Genomic DNA, 20,977 nt, shown 5'->3' on the forward strand with positions numbered 1-20,977 from the left:
ATTGGAACGTTAGGAAAGCTCACAAAAATTAGTCATTCAAATATTTATCAAAAAGATAAGTTTTTAGTCTCTTGCGTAACTGTAAATAACTAGAAATCACATGAACTTGTTCAGGTATGGAATTCCACAACTTATGAGCCTGAAAAGAAAAAGAATCATCATGGATTCTTTTATAATGAATTTTCCTAACAGATGGAAACCCCAACAACAAAGTAGAATAGAAATGAGAGCTCCTTTGCAATGCTGGTCAGTGACTCTTAGGCCTGAGCAGGGGTGTAGGCAGACCTCACGGTGGGAGGGGGCCAGAGCCCGAGGTGGGGGAGGCAATTTTGGTCTGCCGCCCCCCCCCCCACTACCTCGCTGCCCTGCCGCTCCCCACCCAATGCTACAGCAAATACCTTGGCTGTCAGGGGTCCCCAATCCCCGCCAGCTGAAGCCTTCTCCAGCACCGTGGCATTGCCTGCCCTGCTCTATCTTCCCCCTCATGTCCTGTATGCTCCTTCTCAATTTCACTAAAAGGAGCGTGCAGGACATGAGGGGGAAGAAAGAGCAGGGCAGGCAATGCCACGGTGCTGGAGACCAGCGCTGGACAAGGCTTCAACTGGCAGGGGTTGGGGACCCCCACCAGCAAAACCAGGGGTCCAGAGGAAATTTGAGGGGGCCCAGGCGCCCGTGGCCCCAGGCCCCCGTGGCCCCACGTAGCTACGCCACTGGGCCTGAGGTGTGGATAGCAAAACAGGTTCACTTGGAAGTGTGGTCTTGTGAGCTGCGCTGTAAGAAGTGGAACCAGTGCAGGCAAATCTTCAGGAATTATCTGCTCTTCGCTGTGGTCTCCGCACGCAACCTGATCAAGTTACATCTGTGTAAGGTCAAGTAGTGCTGACTCCATCATTTTCACTCCAACCTCAGTGTTCAGAACAATTTACTTTGGAGTCAGTTTGGATTAAATGCCCGTTAGGGTGCAGGATCAGGAAATTAAGATCAACAATATTGTCTCCGACGTGGTTGGATTAAAACATTCACTAGAAGGTTTTCCCAGTGTTGAAGGAGCAGTAGTTAAACACAATATTAGATTCAGGTGAAAATTAGAGGCTTTGGAGAACCATGTCAGATCTTCAAATTTGTGTGTGCTTAATTTCCCAAAAGTCCCACTTAGATCACCTCAAGAAGTTTTGGTTCAGAATGTGACTGAAGGATTAAAAGTGTCAGCAGAAACAATGCCTTTTATTGCACAAGTTTATTATTTACCAGTTGTTAAGGGAAGACCCACCACATCTGAGATGCCAACAATAAATATTTCTGGTATATTGGAAATATCTGATACTGATTTGGCGGTACTGGCTACTTTGATAGTTACCTTTGTTCTGAAGTGTGATAGGGACTGAGTTCTTTTCTTTAAATGCAAAGCTTGTGGTTTCTGAATAATAAAATTAGAATATTTCCAGATGTAATGAAAGACTCAAAAATTGAGAAGAGATGTTCTTTTTTATGACCTTTTTTGTAGTTTACAATATTCATGAAAAAAAAGAGGTATGATAAATGTCAGTACAATACAAACGATACCATAGTAGACAGCATGGAAGGACATTCAGATAAAATAGATATGATACAATATCAGCACAATACCAATGAAACACCTAATAGGCATGCGTTAGAACATGCTGTATGTGTGTAAATACCATTATTCCAAGTACATGCTATCCTATAAAATGGTACTTGATACATAGGTTGAAGGTGGGCCTACACATGGGCAGAGAGTGGGTGGAGCATAGACAGGGTGTGTAGTTATACCAGGGGTGTAGCTAGGTGGGGCCATGGGGGCATGGGCCTCCAGAGCCCTGGCCCCCTCTACTTTCGACTCCCCTGCCGCTTTTGACCCCCCCTCTCGCCATCGCTGATGATGACCCTCCCCTGCCGCCACCAGGTACCTTTGCTGGCGGGGGTCCCCAACCCCTGCCAGCCTTAGTCTTTTTCAGCGCCAGTCTCCGGCGCGTTCGCTGATCTGTGCTGTGAGTCCTGACTGATGTCCTGCATGCATGAGCTTTTACACTAGGAAGTGCCTATAATATACACATAGATTTGTCCTACTTATTCTATAAAGGAAAGTAGGCCCCTACTGTCCCATATAGAAAAGACTCGAAATGGGCACCTTTTTGGCACCTAAAAATAGGTGGCCCTTTATCGAATTACCCCCCATTTGCACACCGAACCTGTGGTAGCCTTGCACTTCACGCTCATTTCCATGACAACAGGAAGTCTGGGCTACAGAGAACCTTTCAGCCCATGAAGCTTGAAGGCCCCATACTGAATTTTCTTCCTGTAGTTACTGGCAAGCACTAATCTATAGGACAGGGAGGGGAGGATCTGGGCAGGGGTGTTAGAGTAGAACAGCCACCAGAGCCTTCTGATGATTTCTGGTGCAGAAGGAACCTTCTCCCCATTTCCATGGGCATTCATATTTTAATCTGATCCTTGGGATTATCTTTTTTTTTCTCTTGGTCCTAGAAACCAAAAATGTAATTTCCTGTGCTTGTGTCTGTATTAGCCAGACTGTCGTGCAGAATGCCCATTGTCGAAGTCACTCCTATTTTTTTTTTATGTCTGGTCAGTTCTGCCCACTGAAAAAGTAAACTGCACAGGCTCATTTTTATGTGGAATCAACATTAAAAGAAAGAAAAAAAAAACTTGTGGATAACTTAGACCAGGGATTCTCAACCCGACTGGGACACATCTAGTGAGTCAGGTTTTCAGGATACACACAATGAATATTCATGAGATAGATTTGCATACACCTCTCCCATTCTACATAAGTACATAAGTATTGCCATACTGGAAAAGACCAAAGGTCCATCGTCCTGTTTTCAACAGTGGCCAATCCAGATCACAAATACCCGGCAAGATCCCCAAAATGTACAAAACATTTTATACTGCTTATCCCAGAAATATGCAATTCTATCTCATGCGTATGCATTGTGGGTGTCCTTGACTGGCAAGGTGTGTCCCGAGGACTGAGTTGCGATACCCTCGTACTTGTCATGTGATAACGAAGACAACAAGTAAAGTATGTGCTGTTAGAAGCGTTGCTCATAAGCATGTTTCCTTTCATCAGTCTGAGTACACTTTTGTGCTTCCAGGTGTGTGCATGAATGTGTGTATGAGCTGGCAGTACGAGTATGAGTGAATGACTAGGAAGGATATGTGTGAATAAATGGGAGTGCGTGACCGCGTGGGTGGTCATATATGACCAATTGTGGGTGATGAACAAAGTTTGTAACTAGCTATGGGCAGTGAGTGGCATATGTGAGAGCTTGACAATGTGAATTAATGACCAGTGTGTGCAAGGGAGTGGATGAATGGAAGGGTGTGTGGTACACATTCAACTCATAGATTGTCTTTTACTACTACTACTCCTACTTATCATTTCTATAGCGCTACAAGGCATGCGCAGCGCTGTACACCATACACAAACAAGACAATCCCTGCTCAAAGAGCTTACAATCTAGATAAGACAGGTAAACAGAACAATTAAGGGTAAGGGAAAGGGAATAAAAAGGTGAGGATAAAGGACAGGGCAAGTGAGCACTGGTTAGGAGTCAAAAGCATGGAAAAGAGGTGGGCTTTAAGTTTGGACTTGATTACGGCCAAAGACAGAGCTAGGCGTACAGGCTCGGGAAGTCTATTCCAGGCATGAGGTGCAGCAAGATAAAAGGAACGGAGTCTGAAATTAGCAGTAGAGGAGAAGGGGAAAGATAAGAGAGATTTATCTACAGAACGGAGTACCCGAGAGGGGGACAAGAGAGGAGAGGTACTGGGGAGCAGCAGAGTGAATGCACTTATAGGTCAATAAGAGAAGTTTGAATTGAATACGGAAACGGATAGGGAGCCAGTGAAGTGACTTAAGGAGAGGGCTAATGTGAGCATAGTGACTTTGGCGGAAAATGAGTCATGCAGCAGAGTTTTGGACTGATTGAAGAGGAGAGAGATGGCTAAGAGAGAGGCCGTTGAGAAGCAGGTTACAATAATCAAGACGGGAGGTGATAAGAGTGTGGATAAGGGTTCTGGTAGAGTGCTCAGAGATGAAGGGACGGATTTTGCTGATGTTATAGAGAAAGAAACTCATATTCGTACATCTTGCCCCATCCTTGGCCACCTTTAAAACTAGACCGAAAGCCCACCTCTTTAACATTGCTTTTGACTCATAACCACTTGTAACCACTCGCCTCCACCTACCTTCCTCTCCTCCTTCTTGTACACATTAATTGATTTGATTTGCTTACTTTATTTTTTGTCTATTAGATTGTAAGCTCTTTGAGCAGGGACTGTCTTTCTTCTATGTTTGTGCAGCACTGCGTACGCCTTGTAGCGCTATAGAAATGCTAAATAGTAGTAGAAGTAGTAATCTGCTGAATGTGAGCAGAGAAGGAGAGAGAGGAGTCAAAGATGACCCCAAGGTCACGAGCTGATGAGACAGGGAGAATGAGAGTGCCATCCACAGAAATAAAGGGGGGGAGAGGAGAGGTAGGCTTAGGGGGAAAGATAAGAAGCTCAGGGACTTACACGGTCTGTGCCCTGAAAAGGACAGGTACAAATCAAGGTAAGGTATACACAAAAAGTAGCACATATGAGTTTATCTTATTGGGCAGACTGGATGGACCATGCAGGTCTTTTTCTGCTGTCATATACTATGTTACTATGATAAGAAGCTCAGTTTTGGCCATGTTAAGTTTCAGATGACGTTGAGACATCCAGGCAGCGATATCAGATAGGCAGGCTGAAACATTGGTCTGGATGCTGGTTATTACTAGAACCATCCCAGGCTCTTTCTCACACTTTTCTCTCCCCTTCTTTTTCTGCAAATCTTCCCTTTTCCTTGCTTCCAATCCTCCCAATGCCACCCTTCCATTTCTTGTATCAGGTACATCTTTTGCACAGCTCCACTGGTGTTACCTTCACTTTCTTGGCCTCTCCTTCTCAGCAGGCAGGCCTGGGTTCCCCACATGCCACAGTGCTCTTGGGAATTTCTCTGGCTTTGTCTTCACTACCTACAGATGAATAGGCAGACAGGTGGACTTGACCCTCAGTATAAGTTGTTATTGCTTGTTGTGAAACATGTCTAAAAAGGGATTGTAAACAGTAACACCAATCATCAGAGCTTCAGTTTTTAATGTTTGTACATTTGTCACTATCCAAATATTTGCAAAATCAAGCACTACTCATGAGTGAATTTATTAAGGCAGAAGGGGTTTAATCTATTAGATTTCAGTCGAGCTTTTGACACCTACAAGGATTATAAACAAACTGAACAGCCTAGGTAGTGGAGTAGGTTAGAAACTAGTCCAGTGATAGACAACAAAAGGGTAGTTATAAACTGAATACACACACACACACGCACACGCACACGCACACGCACACGCACACGCACACACGCACGCATGAAATCATAACTGTATCTTGAGCCTCTATACCAAATAAGTTCTGGCTGAGATCTAAAGCCATCCACTCCGACTTCATTACTCATGGTTATAATATAACTATGGGCCTGCAGATAGGCATAAAAATGTACAGAGTGTACCCCACACTGCTATTTCATTGCTTGGAAGGAGATTGTGCCCCCGTCATTGACCACCAGAGGTTCTACCAGTTCAAACTCCTTCCATTCCCAAACTACAAGCACTTTTCTCTGCAGGTCAGAGAGAAACTCTGTATTCCCTCCATATGGCAACAATACAGAATACTTGATGAAGAAATTTAATGAAGAAAAAGACCTCAGTCAAAAATTTCTCAAACATCACATAACAAATGGTTGGAATCATTTAATCATCGGTCAAAAATCTCCCACACCATAAAACACCAAAATATGTGTTGAGGAACTCTCATGCCTCAAAGACATTCTCAAAGACATCACCATTCCAAAATTACATCAAATGAGTAGAAGCTCCAAAAATGCACTTATCTTTAAATGTGGCATTCCAAGCCTTGTAAAGAAGAAAATTCTATGAATGAAGATTAGTTCATCTTTTACTTCCCAACAGGGATCCCTGTTTTGCAATAGCTGCCTCAAGGGATTTCAACAGCAACCAATGTATGTAAACATGCTAACCATATCTAACTTCACACAGCTGTAAATAATGAATATATGTGAGGGAAATGTGATTCACCTGCCTCCTCACCAGTCACAAAAATATTCCTCATGTATTTTTTTTTATTTTAAACTTTTTAGATTTTTAAATCTTGTATATAATAAATATGTTAAAACCTCTTTTTAATATTTCAGGGGTTTTTTCATAGTATGTCTTTCTTCTCACAGTACCTTCGCTTCAAAATGGATTGTTCCTCCCTCCTCCCCCTTAGATCCACTCTCTTTCCCCTCAACCAGTACACCGAATAGGACAACTAACATGAAAAAAAACAACAACGGAGGAGCAGCTGCAAAAGTTAAAAATTTACATTGATTGGTCACTTGTGACAGCGTGTGACGTCACAAGGAGTATTAACAGCCGCCATGTTCAGTATGTGGCCGCCCTTCATGCAACCGTCAGCAGAGTGAACGGATTGTAAGCGAATGCTTGTTGTGTTTATAGAAGGTCTAGTATGAAGAGTACAGTTTTCTGAGCACTACTTTTTCTTTTTTCCTTTCGGTAGAACCTGAGACCTGTGGTTCTGAAGCAGCAGAGACGACACGGGTCCTGTTGACCACGGTCTGAGTAACAGCTGAAGAAGGTCAGCATGCCTTTTTAAGTTAAGTAATTTCCTATAATGTTAAGGCAGTGCTTTTCTATCTGCTAAGAAGACAAGCTAATTAGATAAGGAGGTTTTTAGCCTATGATGAAGAAGCCCTAGCCCTCTTCCTGTAAGAGTACGGAAGAGGTGCTTCTTGAGGCGTTTTCCTCCTTTAGAATGATTAACTAGTGCTTACTTTAAGACTGTGTTTCTAAATTTATATGTAAAAATTTATATTAGGCATAGACTTGCTCAAAGGCACCATCCTGGAAACTTAGATCAGATATATTCTGACGGGTATTTTCGATATGACGTCTAAAAGCGACTTTGGTCATTTTACAGAAAACGTCCAAAAATCTAGTACCCAACATGGCCATGTTCAAACCTGAAAACGTCTGTCTATTTTCTTTTTTTTAAATGGCCATTTGCTAGATGTTGCGCTCAATGTATCTGTCTTTTTGGACCATTTTTACCTAGATCTACGTAAGGAATCTTCATATTTTAGGTTTAGGTTTGCTTTGAAAACCTACCTCTTTCAACAGGCCTTTGGAGACGAGTGGTTTTTGAGTCTGGCGGCGGCAGAGGTATCTGTGAACCACGTTGACTTGAAGTATAGTGGGGTCTTTTCTCTCTCTCTCTCTCTCTCCTCTTGGTTTTGCTTTTCTGTAATTGATGGCATTCTTTTCCGCTCTAATTGTTAGATGTAAACCACTTCGAGCATCCCCTTGATTAGCAATACATTAAGGGGTCCTTTTACCATGGTGCAGGAAAAAGGGCCCTGCGCTAGCGGCAGGGGTTGTTTTTCCCGCATGCCAGGGTCCTTTTTACTGCAGCGGATAAAAAGCCCCCAGACTAGGGCCGCTGAGGGAGGAGGGGTAGAGGGACAAAATTCCGCAGGCCCAGGCCTCCAAGGGAGGCCCAGCGCCGGGATCAGGCCGCCGACATTGCAGTTCCTGCTCTCACATACCTGCCTCCTCAGCTCTGAGCCCCCTGCATTCGAAGCTGCAGTCACAGATCGCCTCCCTTCGGGCCTTCTCTCCCTGTGTCCCGCCCTTGCGGAAACCAGAAGTTACATCAGACGAGGGTGGGACACAGGGAGGGAAGGCCCAAAGAGAGGCAATCTGCGACTGCCGCCTTGAATACAGGGGGCCCAGAGCCGTGGAGGCAGGCAGGTGAGACCACGGACTGCAGCGGCGGGAGGAGCGATGGGGGGCTGCAGCGGCGGGGGGAGCGATGGGGGTGGCAGCGGTGGGGGGAGTGGCAGTGGGCGGAGGCGGGGCTGCCTTGCCCCGGGCCCGGCCTAGTCTCTCGGCGGCTCTGCCCCAGACACACATGGCCATGCGGTAAGAGAACTTGATCATCCATGCTGCACATATGGAATCAGACTCTATAGTGTTTGATAACACTTACGATATTTCTGACAACATATCTGCTTCTAGGGCAGTGGGATTGGGAGGAGCAGAGAAATTATAGGGAAGCTTTTAATTTAGGAAACAAAACCCTCAGCTTTAACTGACGTTTTTAATTGACACAGATTTGGAGCCAATATACTCAAGCTCCCTCTCCGCCTCCTATAGACATAAAAAGAGAAAACCCATTTAGGATATCAGCTTAACCTAGACCAGAGCTCTTTGTGATGTGTAACCTTTTTAAATAATCATTGTAATATCCTGCCCCTAGCCTTGCATTAACATTTGTAAACAAGCAAGGAAAATATCAGCTGATTGGCATGTTTGTTAAATGGGAGGTGGGGGTGAGGGACACACACAGGCAGTGACAGTGCACTAGAGAGCTTTTACAGACCTATGTCAGATAGATCCAGAAGGAGAGAAGCAGGAGCTGCCTGAAGATGCACCCAGGCTTACTCAGCAACTGTGTTCAGAAACTGTGGGAATCACGGGTGGCTCCTCTCTGGGATGATGTAAAGGAGACCTTGTCCTTCATGGGATCTTTGGTAAGGGAGAGAAATTTCCATATCTTTGGTGATCGCTGTCTTCACAAACTGTTCAACAGAAACGGGAGCTAAAACACTGCTTTAAGGCCTTTAAAGAGGAAAAGTGCTGATGTGGCTCTTTCTAGCTCTGCTCACATGAGGTGGAGGAGGAGCAATTATCCATGTACTGCTTTCCTGTAGAAATCTGGTGGTGACGTTCCCTTGTGTCCAGATCAGGACTGGGGGATCCTCTGGACACTGCAGGCTAAATGTGCACAGGAGCACTTTACCGGTAACTCTGGACACACAATCTGAAGCTGCAGGTTTTGAAAAGATTCTTTTGTTCCTCTAACATTGCTGTTATATGATAATGATAATCTGGATCTTCCAGGTGAAGAAATTCAACGGAAAAATGTGTGAGCTAAATGCAAAAATCCCTACCCTTCCATCCAATGCCTTCTGTACTACTGGAGATAAAATTAGGGTCTGCTTATCCATTAGGCAGACTATGGGTCCACCTAGGGCAGCAGCTTCTTGGGGTGGCAAACAGTGGCTGCAGTCATAACAAAACAACCATCAACTTGTTCTTTTCCTAGCAGAGAGGAGGGGGCACTTTTCAAATAATACTTTTACTCAGGTAAATGGCTTCTGGATATTGTTGTCATTGGGGGTGATTTTATATAAGTACATAACTAATGCCATACTGGGAAAAGACCAAAGGTCCATCGAGCCCAGCATCCTGTCCCCAACAGCGGCCAATCCAGGTAAAGGGCACCTGGCAAGCCCCCCCCCAAACGTACAAACATTTTATACAAGTTATTCCCGAAATTCTGGATTTTTCCCATTTAGTAGCGGTCTATGGACTTATCCTTTAGGAAACCGTCTAACCCCTTTTTAAACTCTGCCAAGCTAACCGCCTTCACTACGTTCTCCGGCAACGAATTCCAGAGTTTTCGCATTGGGTGAAGAAAACTTTTCTCCTATTTGTTTTAAATTTACACACTGTAGTTTCATCGCATGCCCCCTAGTCCTAGTATTTTTGGAAAGCGTGAACAGATGCTTCACATCCCCCTGTTCCACTCCACTCATTATTTTATATACCTCTATCATGTCTCCCCTCAGCCATCTCTTCTCCAAGCTGAAAAGCCCTAGCCTCCTTAGTCTTTCTTTATAGGGAAATCGTCCCATCCCCGCTATCATTTTTGTCGCCCTTCGCTGCACCTTTTCCAGTTCTACTATATCTTACTTGAGATGCGGCGACCAAAATTGAACACAATACTCAAAGTGCAGTCGCACCATGGAGCGATACAACAGCATTATAACATCCTCACATCTGTTCTCCATACCTTTCCTAATAATACCCAACATTCTATTCGCTTTCCGAGCAGCAGCAGCACACTGAGCAGAAGGTTTCAGCATATTATCGATGACGACGACACCAAGATCCCTTTCTTGGTCCGTATCTCCTAACGTGGAACCTTGCATGACGTAGCTATAATTCGGGTTCTTTTTTCCCACATGTATCACCTTGCACTTGCTCACATTAAACGTCATCTGCCATTTAGCCGCCCAGTCTCCCGGTCTCATAAGGTCCTTCTGAAATTTTTCACAATCCTGTTGCGAGTTAACGACTTTGAATAACTTTGTGTTATCAGCAAATTTAATTACCTCGCTGGTTGCTCCCATCTCTAAATCATTTATAAATATATTAAAAAGCAGCGGAAAAAGGAAGGGATTTTGGATATAGCTCATGCTTTTTTCAGTTGTAGCTCAAGGTGAGTTACATTCAGGCACAGTAGGTATTTTCCTGGCCCCAGAGGGTTTAAAATCTAACTAGTCAATACTCAGCTGGTGACAGCTTTCTGCTTTCTGTTGCTGGCTAAGTTAGACTTTGATATTTAATGATGGACCATGTGTAGGCAAAAGCATTGAATATCTGGGCCTGACTAGATAGGAGGTTGCTGCTGGGACTTATGCTGGTCCCAGTCAATATTCAGCCAGGCTTCCATAAAAGAAACTCATGCAGCTCCTGACAGAATATTGGGCCATGACCTGCATATAGGTATCTGGCCAGGTCCAAATGCCCGCCCCCCCCCCCCCAGCCCACCCCAGGCCATCCCACCGAATTCTGATTCCTTCTCCCTTCCTCTCATCCCCTTGGAAAAACATCTGCCCCCCCCCCATAAGAATCCTCTCACCTGGGTCTATCTTTCTGATCCTTGGTGGTCTAGCATACAGCAGGACTGATGCTCTCTCACATCTCACTCCTGCCCGTTGCAGCTTCCACTTCTAAATGGCTGAACGTCTCGTGGCAGTCTCGCAGTACTCTGCTGCTCATTTAGGTTTGAATTTTGGGCCCTAAGTTTGTACTTGAGGCAATGGAGTGTTGTTACTTGCCCGACATCGCGAGGAGCTGCAGTAGGATTCAAACTCCGGCTTCTCTAGTTCTTGTTCACTGCTCTGTTACTCCTCCACTACAACTTCCACACGTAAAACAAGTTTTATAAGTGGAAAATGGCCGTTATAAAATTGTACGTTTAAATACAAGCACATAAGTATGTGCTCCAACAAGACGGAATGGTTTCATCTGTGTGCCTGCCATTCCTGGGGACATAGTTTGGAAGGATCATGGGCAGAGATGTGCTGTATGTGTGCATTTTATCAAATTAAATCTGGACAGACAGAATACACACACATGTATATATATTTAAACCTTTTGAAGCAGGTGTAAATCTGTGCTTGGGCATTTGTGGCATTGTAGGCTGATTCTGATTGGTGCATAGAGGAGATTACAATGAATCTAAAACAGTAAGAAGACTGCATTATACTCTGTGTTTTTGGTCCATTCATTGTCTTGTGGTTTATTGATGCCGGTATAGTGTGTGTAGAGTGAATATTTGTTATATGCAGTCCATCCTCAGAACAATGGACATCGGGAACAGCAGACAGCTGCCAAAAAATGAAATAAAATAAAAAAATCTACTGAAAAAAGAAAGACAAATAAAAAAAGATTAACATTGAAAAAAACAATAAAACACAGAAAAAGATAGGCATTATAAACAACAAAAATGTATAAATATTATTATTTGTTACATTTGTATCCCACATTTTCCCACCTTTTGCAGGCTCAATGTGGCTTACATATAACTGTTAATGGCGTTAGCTGGTTACGGTTTGAACAAATACATAGTAAGAATGAATACAAAGTGATATTGTGGTATAATGAGGTATATGTATGGTAGGAAACAGTTGGGGGGAAAGAGAGGGAAAGGGGGAAGAAGAGTCAGGTAATGTCTGTTACAGTCTTTGGTTATATTGTGTCGCAAGTGACCGGTATTTTTATGTTGGGTCAGTGGGGTATGCTCTTATGAACAAGTCTGTCTTTAGTGCGTTCCAAAAATTTAGGTGGTCGAGCATAGTTTTTACTGCTTTTGGCAATGAGTTCCGTAGCTGTGCGCTTAGGTAGGAAAAGCTGGTTGCATAGGTGGATTTGTATTTGAGTCCTTTGCTGCTTGGGTAGTGGAGGTTTAGATATGATCGTGCAGATTTTGTGGTGTTTCTGGTTGGCAGGTCAATGAGGTCTGTCATGTATCCCGGTGCCTCACCGTAAATAATTCTGTGAACAGTCGTGCAGATTTTGAAAGTGATGCGTTCTTTGATTGGTAGCCAGTGCAGTTTTTCTCGTAGTGGGTTTATATATACTCTCTACACTTATTGCAGGGACTTATTCAAAATACTTATTGATAATATAAAACATTGAGAACAATGGACTTGCTTCCCCCTATATAGTCCATTGCTTTGAGGATGTACTGTATATGTGTGTGTGAGTGTGTATATCAGAGATGTAGCCAGACCTTGATTTGGGGGAGGGGCACATTTTGCCCCTCCTCCCCGCTGCAACCCCACATAAGCTTCACCAGCAGAAGGCTTCCTGTGGAATACTCAGCACCGTGCTGCCTGCCCTAATGCACATGCTCAGTTTTAGTGAAATTGAGCATGCACAAAGCCTGACTGAATATTGGCTATGAGTGCATGAATAGCGGGTTCAACTTGATACAGATAAGTTATCCAAAGCAAGCTACATGTGTGTATTCAGTGCTAAAATATAAGTATTAAATATATCTATATAGCCAACCTCTCACAAGAAGGTGAGGATAACACTAGAAATTCCACTTTAAAAAAAATAAAAGAGGTTAATTGGTGCTCTGAGCAGCAGTAACATTACACAGACGGGATGGTGGGGGGGGGGGGGGGCAGTGGGGGCAGCCCAATGCAAGAGCCTTAAAAAGAGCACTAACATTTAAATATATGAAAGATATACATGAAAAAACAAACGTTATTACAAAAACAAGGAGACCATAGAACCAGAGGACTTGAAATGAAGCTGCAGGGTGAGAAACTGAAAAGCACCATCAAGAAAAACATTTTGATAGAAAGGGTGGTGGGTGCCTGGAAGGCTGTGCCGTGGTAGCGAGTAGGGACAAAAACGGTTACAGAATTCAAAAAGGTGTGGGTAAACACTAAAGATTAGACTTTCTTTGGGGAGGGTGGAAGCAGAGATCTTAAGTGGGGGATTTTGAAGTTCTAGAGGGGGGTAGTGGAAGGGTGGATCAGAAGGGGGGGGGGGTTCGAACCTAGCCTGAATTTTTTATGTGGGCCCCAGCTGCAGGCTGAATATTGACCTGTAAATAACCAGATAACAAAGGTAGAAAAATAATGTGATTTTTAATTTAGGATAAGTATTATGGGAGCTCTACTAATCTACTGTAGAGGTTAATAAATAAAAATGGGAAATCAAATGATACTTTTTTTCTTGGACTAACTAAATACATCTTTTTTCATATTATAACTTTAGTATACTGTACACTATCCTGCTTATAATCGAACGAGAAAAACGCCGAAGTTCCGACTTAAATCGGGAGATAGACGTTTATCTCACAAAAACGAATAACGCGGTATAATCGAAAGCCGAACTTGGACGTTTTCAACTGCATTCCATCGCGGAAGCGTACAAAGTTGATGGGGGCGTGTCGGAGGCGTGGTGAAGGCGGGACTGGGGCATGGTTATCACCCGAACAGAGATGGGCGCCTTTCGCCGATAATGGAAAAAAAAGTATGCGTTTGTAGCTAGAATTTAGGCCACTTTTCCTGGACCCTGTTTTTTCATGAATAAGGCCCCAAAAAGTGCCCTAAATGACCAGATTACCCCCAGAGGGAATCGGGGATGACCTCCCCTGACTCCCCCAGTGGTCACTAACCCCCTCCCACCACAAAAAAATGATGTTTCACAACTTTTTATTTTCACCCTCAAATGTCATACCCACCTCCCTGGCAGCAGTATGCAGGTCCCTGGAGCAGTTGTTAGGGGGTGCAGTGGACTTCAGGCAGGTGGACCCAGGCCCATCCCCCCCTACCTGTTACAATTGTGCTGCTTAATGCTTAGTCGTCCAACCCCCCCCCCCAAACCCACTGTACCCACATGTAGGTGCCCCCCTTCACCCCTTAGGGCTATAGTAATGGTGTAGACTTGTGGGCAGTGGGTTTTGAGGGGGATTTGGGGGGCTCAACACACAAGGGAAGGGTGCTATGCACCTGGGAGCTCTTTTACCTTTTTTTTTTTGTTTTTGTAAAAGTGCCCCCTAGGGTGCCTGGTTGGTGTCCTGGCATGTGAGGGGGACTAGTGCACCACGAATCCTGGCCCCTCCCACGAACAAATGCCTTGGATTTATTCATTTTTGAGCTGGGCGCTTTCATTTTCCATTATCGCTGAAAAACAAAAACGCCCAGCTCACAAATAGTCGAATAGTAACATAGTAGATGACGGCAGAAAAAGACCTGCATGGTCCATCCAGTCTGCCCAACAAGACAACTCATGTGTGCTACTTTTGTGTATACCCTACTTTGATTTGTACCTGTGCTCTTCAGGGCACAGACCGTATAAGTCTGCCCAGCACATGGACGTCTATTTTTTTCGAAAATACGGTTTGGTCTGCCCCTTCACGGACCCATTCTCGGAGATAAACGCCCATGGAGATAGATGTTTTCGTTCAATTATGCCCCTCCACGGGCCCTATTTACTAAGGTGCATTAGCATTTTTAGCGTGCGCTAACCGTGTAATCGCCTTTAGCAATATTATGGACATCTACAGGGTTAGCGCACGCTAAAAATGCTAATGCACCTCTAGCACGGCTTAGTAAACAGGGTTCTATGTATAATCCAGAAAGGAAATTAAAAAGAAAAGCTTTTACATTTGAAATACATTACAACTTAATACATCTTTTGACTAGCTTTCAGAGGCCAAAACCTCATTCCTTGGGTCAGGTGGTCATTTTAGAAGTTCTAGTCCTGGTTTGGATGTCTGAAAGCCAGCATTTAGACATCTATATTGCATGGGCATCCAAATCCTGATTTTATAAAGCCAGAATATGGGCATCTAAAACTGGAGTACATCCATATGGCAAGGGGGCATGGTCTGGGCATGCTTTGGGTGGGACTAGAGAGGGGCCAGAAGAGGGACATCCAACTCCTATTGCAGAAGAGTAAGGGACATCCATATCTAAAAAGACAGATATCGGTATTTGGGTCAGGCACGTCTAGGTTACAAAAAGGTGCTCCAAGGTTCACCATGGGAGGGAATAAGAAAATTCTCAGTGGGTATTTTTGTGTCCCTGAAGGACTCACAATTAAAAGCATTAAAAAAAATTTTAAAATTACAAACCGTTTCAGTGGGATTTGAACCTGTGATGATCCCCCATTGTGTTTCCTAGATGGTTGCTGTAACCATTAGGCTACTCCTCCCTGCGGATTCCTATGTGACCATTTAATAATAAGGATGCTCCTATGTTGCCTCAACGATGTCCCTGTCCCTTGTTTTGCCCCATTCATAGGTTAGATGTTTCAGTTTGTAAAACGGATGTTCATGCTGGACATAGCCAGCACTTGGACGTCCATTTCTCATGTAATTTAGAACAGGCTGGATGTCAGCAGATCCTGCTCTAAAATATATGAGAAATGGACATACAGGCTTGGATGTTTGTATTCTGAGTTGGACGTCTTTCTAAATGTTGCTCCACACTATTAAGTTGGTGCAATAGGTATTACTTTATTGTCCTTTTTTTTGTTTCATTTTTATTTCTTAATTTCTAATGTAGTGATTGGAATATATCAGTTTTTGACATTTATACCCGTTATATTTATATTTTGCACAGTACAGTCAGGTATGTACCACTGCTTCTCTTTATCTGGTTATTGGATTGTATGCAGTGTGTCTGGCTTCTTGGGAGTTCAGTTTAATTTTGTCTACACATTTCTATGTTTACTTTGTGATTACTTATACTAGGTGAGGTTCTATCTGTGTTCTGGTGTAGTGTTTCATATTGCTTCACAATATGCCCGGTACTTGCTTTTGGATTTGGATTTAGATCACATCTTTCTGAGTGAGTTACATTCCGATACAGTAGGTATGTCTTATTCCTAGAGAGCTTACAGTCTAAGGGGGTCTTTTACAAAAGCATGCTAGCGTTTTTAGTGCATGCTAAATTTTAGCACACACTAAATGCTAGAGACACCCATATATTCCTATGCATGTCTCTAGCATTTAGCATGTGCTAATTTTTAGGGTGTGCTAAAAGTGCCTTAATAAAAGGACACCTAAGTTTGTACCTGGGGCAATGGAGAGTTAAATGACTCATCCAAGATCTCAAGAAGTGACAGCCTGCTGCTCTAACCATTAGATATAGTTAGTACAGGGAGCACTTATTCTAAACAGGTTTGGTAATTCAACAGTAAACTAAAGGCCAGCAGATGTAAAGCCCGGCGATCATTTGGCAACCTATGGTTGCCAGTAACCACAAAATTTCAGTTACAGCACTGCTGAATACCATTGTTCATATGACCAACAGGAATATGCTGGACTGGGGAGCTAGAGCTGACCAGGAGCCATGTTAAAGTACCTGCACATAATACTGTAAATACTATTCTGTTTAATATATTGTATTATTTTGATTATATTGACATACAGTTCCCTAGAGTGTATTCAAAGTGCATGATATCTTCAGTAATAGAGGTACTGGTGGGTGAGGGGGGGAGAGCTGGTAGGGGTGATTTCCTGTTGTGTTCAAAACTGTCCCTACTGTCTCTTTACTGCTAACTTAGGTATTGCCCTCCCTTAAGGATTTTAACTTGCCCCACCACACCCCACCTTAGCCTTGAGTCATCAGCCACCTATGCCTATGACCACTTTGTTCTAGAGCTTTCTTTCAACTGATAGAGTCATAAATGCACAGGAGACGAGCCTCTATCATATTTCCCTTCTCACTTTCCTTCCAAAGTCTGTCCCAGTATGCTTTATGATGAAAACCACTGACCATTTTAGTAGCCACCCTCTGGACCACCTCCAGTCTGCTAATGTAGTTTTGAAGACGGGGACTCCAGAATCATACATAGTTCTTCAAATGACGTTTGACTATATACAGAGGCACTATTGCTTCCTTTTTCTTGCAGGTCATTCATCTCCCTCTACACCTAATCTCCTTCTGGCATTTACCATTGCCATTTTTTAATCTGGTTATCTTAAGATCATCAGATATGATCACTCCCAGGGATTCTCCCTAGAATCCAAATTCTGGTTCCAGACTGCCTTAGCATAGGGGGTGAAAAACCAGGACTAGATTAATGTTTTACAACAACCTAAAGATAGGATGTCAATAATATGATAAGCATTGATGATCAATGTGTCAGCCTTCTACAACTCTCAGATGGATTCGGTGCAAGAAAGTTCACTGTTAAACTGCAGTTTTCTTGTTTCTCTCTGTTTTCATGCTAGATCCTGATTCAGACCTTTGATTTCCTTCCAACCGTTATAAACACCATAATTTGTGGACACCTTGGAAAGCTGGAGTTGGATTCCTTTGCCATGGCCACTATTGTATGTATCTTACGTTTTTAATATTTCCTTCCATACAATGTTTAATTTCAACAGGAAAAAAGATTATCTGGAAAAAAAAACATTGTATTTTCTCACATCAGATGTTAACTCTTGCTATTGCTTTTATTGTAGTTGTGAAGCATAAAAAGAAAGAAATGGAAACAATTTGGTACAATTTTTGCTCATTTATACAAAAATGAATAGAATGAAAGAAAAGCTCAGGGCAGGATTCCACCAGGGAAAGACATTCAAAATGATCTTATTAATAGCCACTCAAAGAGATGCTGTTTGAATGGAGACATAGATCAACTTAAAATTGTAGTATATGTAATTGAAAACACACGTGACCATTCAAGTGTCAATATTCTAGCTGAAGTATCCATATGGTCTGACTCAGCCATAGATGGGAGATTTTGAATTCTGGCAGAGCTGCTGAAGAAAGTCATCCTGTCAAAAGTGGCCCTGTAATAAAGTATAAGAAACAGGAAATTTTGCCTCTGTCGATAGTTGTATCTTTCAAATAGGTCACTGAGAGTCAGCGGGGTTGTGTGACTAGATAGGCCTGAGATTAGGCGTCTGCTGTTAAGGTACATCAGTGTGATCACACCAGTGGTGTAGCCAAGGGTGGGCCCAAGCCCACCCACTTTGAGCTCAGGCCCACTCAGTAGCAGCACACCTATGATGTGGGTGACAGGGATCCCAAGCCCCACCAGCCGAAAACTCTCAACAACTGCATACCTTGTAAATAGCAGATCTTCACCTGCAGCGATGAGCAACTGATACATGCTGTGGGGCCAACATGAGCAGTGTATATTAGTTGCTGCTCACTGCCAATGAAAATCTACTATTTAAAAGGTATGCGGGGGGGGGGGGGGGATGTTTGAGAGACCATATGGCATGCAGGGGAGAGAGGACGAGACCATATCACAAGGCGGAGTTCAGCCCACCCATCTTTTACCCAGGCCCACCCAAAATTGGGTGTCTGGCTACGCCCCTGGATCACACCTCCAAAATACCTGTCCTGGAAGGAAGGACAAGCTCTTAGTAGAGCAACCCAGGTCTCTGTCTCTCTCTTTCCTGTTTGGAACTGGTATTGATGAACACAGCCTGAGCAGAGTAAAAGGGAAAGTCCTTTATCCATGAGCAGAAACAGTACTACTACTACTATTTAGCATTTCTATAGCGCTACAAGGCGTACACAGTGCTGCACAAACATAGAAGAAAGACAGTCCCTGCTCAAAGAGCTTACAATCTAATAGACAAAAAAATAAATAAAGTAAGCAAATTAAATCAATTAATGTTTAGTATATGCTAAGCAAGTCATCAGTGCAACTAGTTTAGGGACCCTTTTACAACACCGTGGTAGAGCTACCGTGGGGTTGGCGCGCATTAATCTGGCACTGTCGCCAGCCTATTGCAGGAGCCGATGGTAGTACTGCTCCCAGTTTGTGCTATTTCTGGCGCAACAGAAAATAATCTTTTTTTTTTTTTTTTGCACCGGGGGCTTACCTAGCAGTAATTGGGCACTGTCATGCGCGGCCCGGTTACCACCAGGTTAGCAGGGGAGCCCTTATTGCCACATAAATAGTTAGCGGTAAGGGCTTCCCCCAGAAATGGCCGCTCAGCAAGTGTGCACTTACCGCACAGCCATTTCCTTTTTTTTTCCTTTTTTTTTTTTGCCTTCTACCAGCTGGAAGAGTAGAAAATCAAAGGATGCAGCTGCCTGCACACCTTACCAATGTTCCAAAAGCCTTCACTTTTGTTTTCTGGAAATTATTTCAACAAATGTCAGCAGTTACTAGCAATAGCTCCCAGGATGTTTTCACTAGAATCCATCCTTCTCTGCTGTATCCTGTGAAACATTGCTTTATAGTACACAAAGATTCTGGTTTGTTATAGTCCACATTGACTCTGTTCTTTATATAAAAGTGTTCTGAAAAATGAAATAACAGCAATGATACATATAACCAATACAGTCGGATAGGTAGGCCTTCCACTCTAATGTATTAATCTGAGCATTTTATTTGCCAGATTCTACGCACCTGTGGTATATTTGTGGGTAGTGGCTTATCCTTGGCATGTGACACACTCGTATCGCAGGTGAGTATAGTGCTGTACCATTCATCACTTCCTCCTTCTGTGAAAAGTGTACATGAAGTCAGTTCTTTGCTGACAGCTGGGATATATCCTTTCTTACTGCAATGCAGACCGGCACAACTGGGCAAACTGGCTGGGGCTATTGGTGCTTATCTGCCATCATTTACCATGTTGGCATGAGTCTGCCTATATATGGTCAGAGCTGTAGAGGATGTAGTAATATAATCCATTTCATAAAACTTGCAAACATCACAAAACATGTTTACTTAGTGGGTTTCCTAGGCACCAGTACTTTAATTCATTTTGAGACCACTTTACTAACCGCGCTAGTGATTCCCATGCGGCAAATGAAAGGAAGCCAATAGAAATTGGACAGTCTTCCTCTAATTTGCCACGCCGGGAATACATTTTTGATGACAGAAATGCTGTGCGGTGGGAGTTGGCACTACCGCTGGGTTCCCGAGGTAGCCCAGGGGTAGGGCTGAATCTCTGCACCCCAAGCCCGTAGTAGGCCTACTGTGGCTTGGTAAAAGGGCCCCTTAATGGCTCTGCTATGGCCTTGTTTTCCCTGAGTGCCCCTATTACCCCTCAGTCATCTAGCTGTCCAACTGATTCTTTTACTAGCCTCTTGCTTCTAATATACCTAAAAGATTTTACTATATGCTTTTGCCTCCAATGCAATCTTCTTTTTATAGTCTCTCTTTGCCTTCCTTATCAGAGCTTTGCATTTGACTTGCCATTCCTTATGCCTGTTTCCAATTATTTCAGTCGGATCCTTCTTCCATTTTCAGAAGGATTTTCTTTTAGCTCTAACAGCTTCCTTCACCTCACTTTTTAACCATGTTCACTGTCATTTGGCCTTCCTTCCTCCAATAAATGGAATACATATGGTCTGGGCTTCCAGGGTGGTAGTTTTGAATAGCATCCATGCATGATACAAATTTTTGACCTTTGCAGTTGCTCCTCTAATTTTATTTTGAACATTCTCCTCATTTTATCATAGTCTACTATAGTCTCTATTGCAACCTCACTATCGGAATGCTCTATCTTCCCTGTTTAAGTGATATCTTTTAAAGATACCTTGCTAAATAAGTCACTCGAGCCTCAAGTGACCAACGTCTGTGAAGGGTTGAGATTCTGACAGATCGACTGACTCCCCAAAATAACTGGGCCCAGTGGAACATAAAAACCACAAACAATTGCCTGAAGGGACAAGGAAGCCACTTTGAATAAAAGTTTTAGTGAATTCTCCTGAGGCAAAAGGGCAATTTGAAAGGCTTCTTTGCCATGTCAGATGCTA

General features: G+C 43.3%; 1 protein-coding gene across 1 annotated transcript in view; it reads left to right on the plus strand.

Annotated features, from left to right (window-relative positions):
* Nucleotides 1-8,557: 8,557 nt before the first annotated feature.
* LOC115482534 (multidrug and toxin extrusion protein 2-like) overlaps nt 8,558-20,977 on the plus strand; it is a 133,748-nt gene continuing 121,328 nt past the window's right edge. The window contains exons 1-3 of the mRNA XM_030222398.1: nt 8,558-8,674; nt 17,479-17,580; nt 19,612-19,680. Of these exons, the coding sequence (XP_030078258.1) occupies nt 8,570-8,674; nt 17,479-17,580; nt 19,612-19,680 (276 nt within the window). The 5' untranslated portion in view covers nt 8,558-8,569. The remainder of the gene's footprint in view (nt 8,675-17,478; nt 17,581-19,611; nt 19,681-20,977) is intronic.

Source organism: Microcaecilia unicolor, chromosome 13 (genome assembly GCF_901765095.1).
Source record: "Microcaecilia unicolor chromosome 13, aMicUni1.1, whole genome shotgun sequence".
NCBI lineage: Eukaryota > Metazoa > Chordata > Amphibia > Gymnophiona > Siphonopidae > Microcaecilia > Microcaecilia unicolor.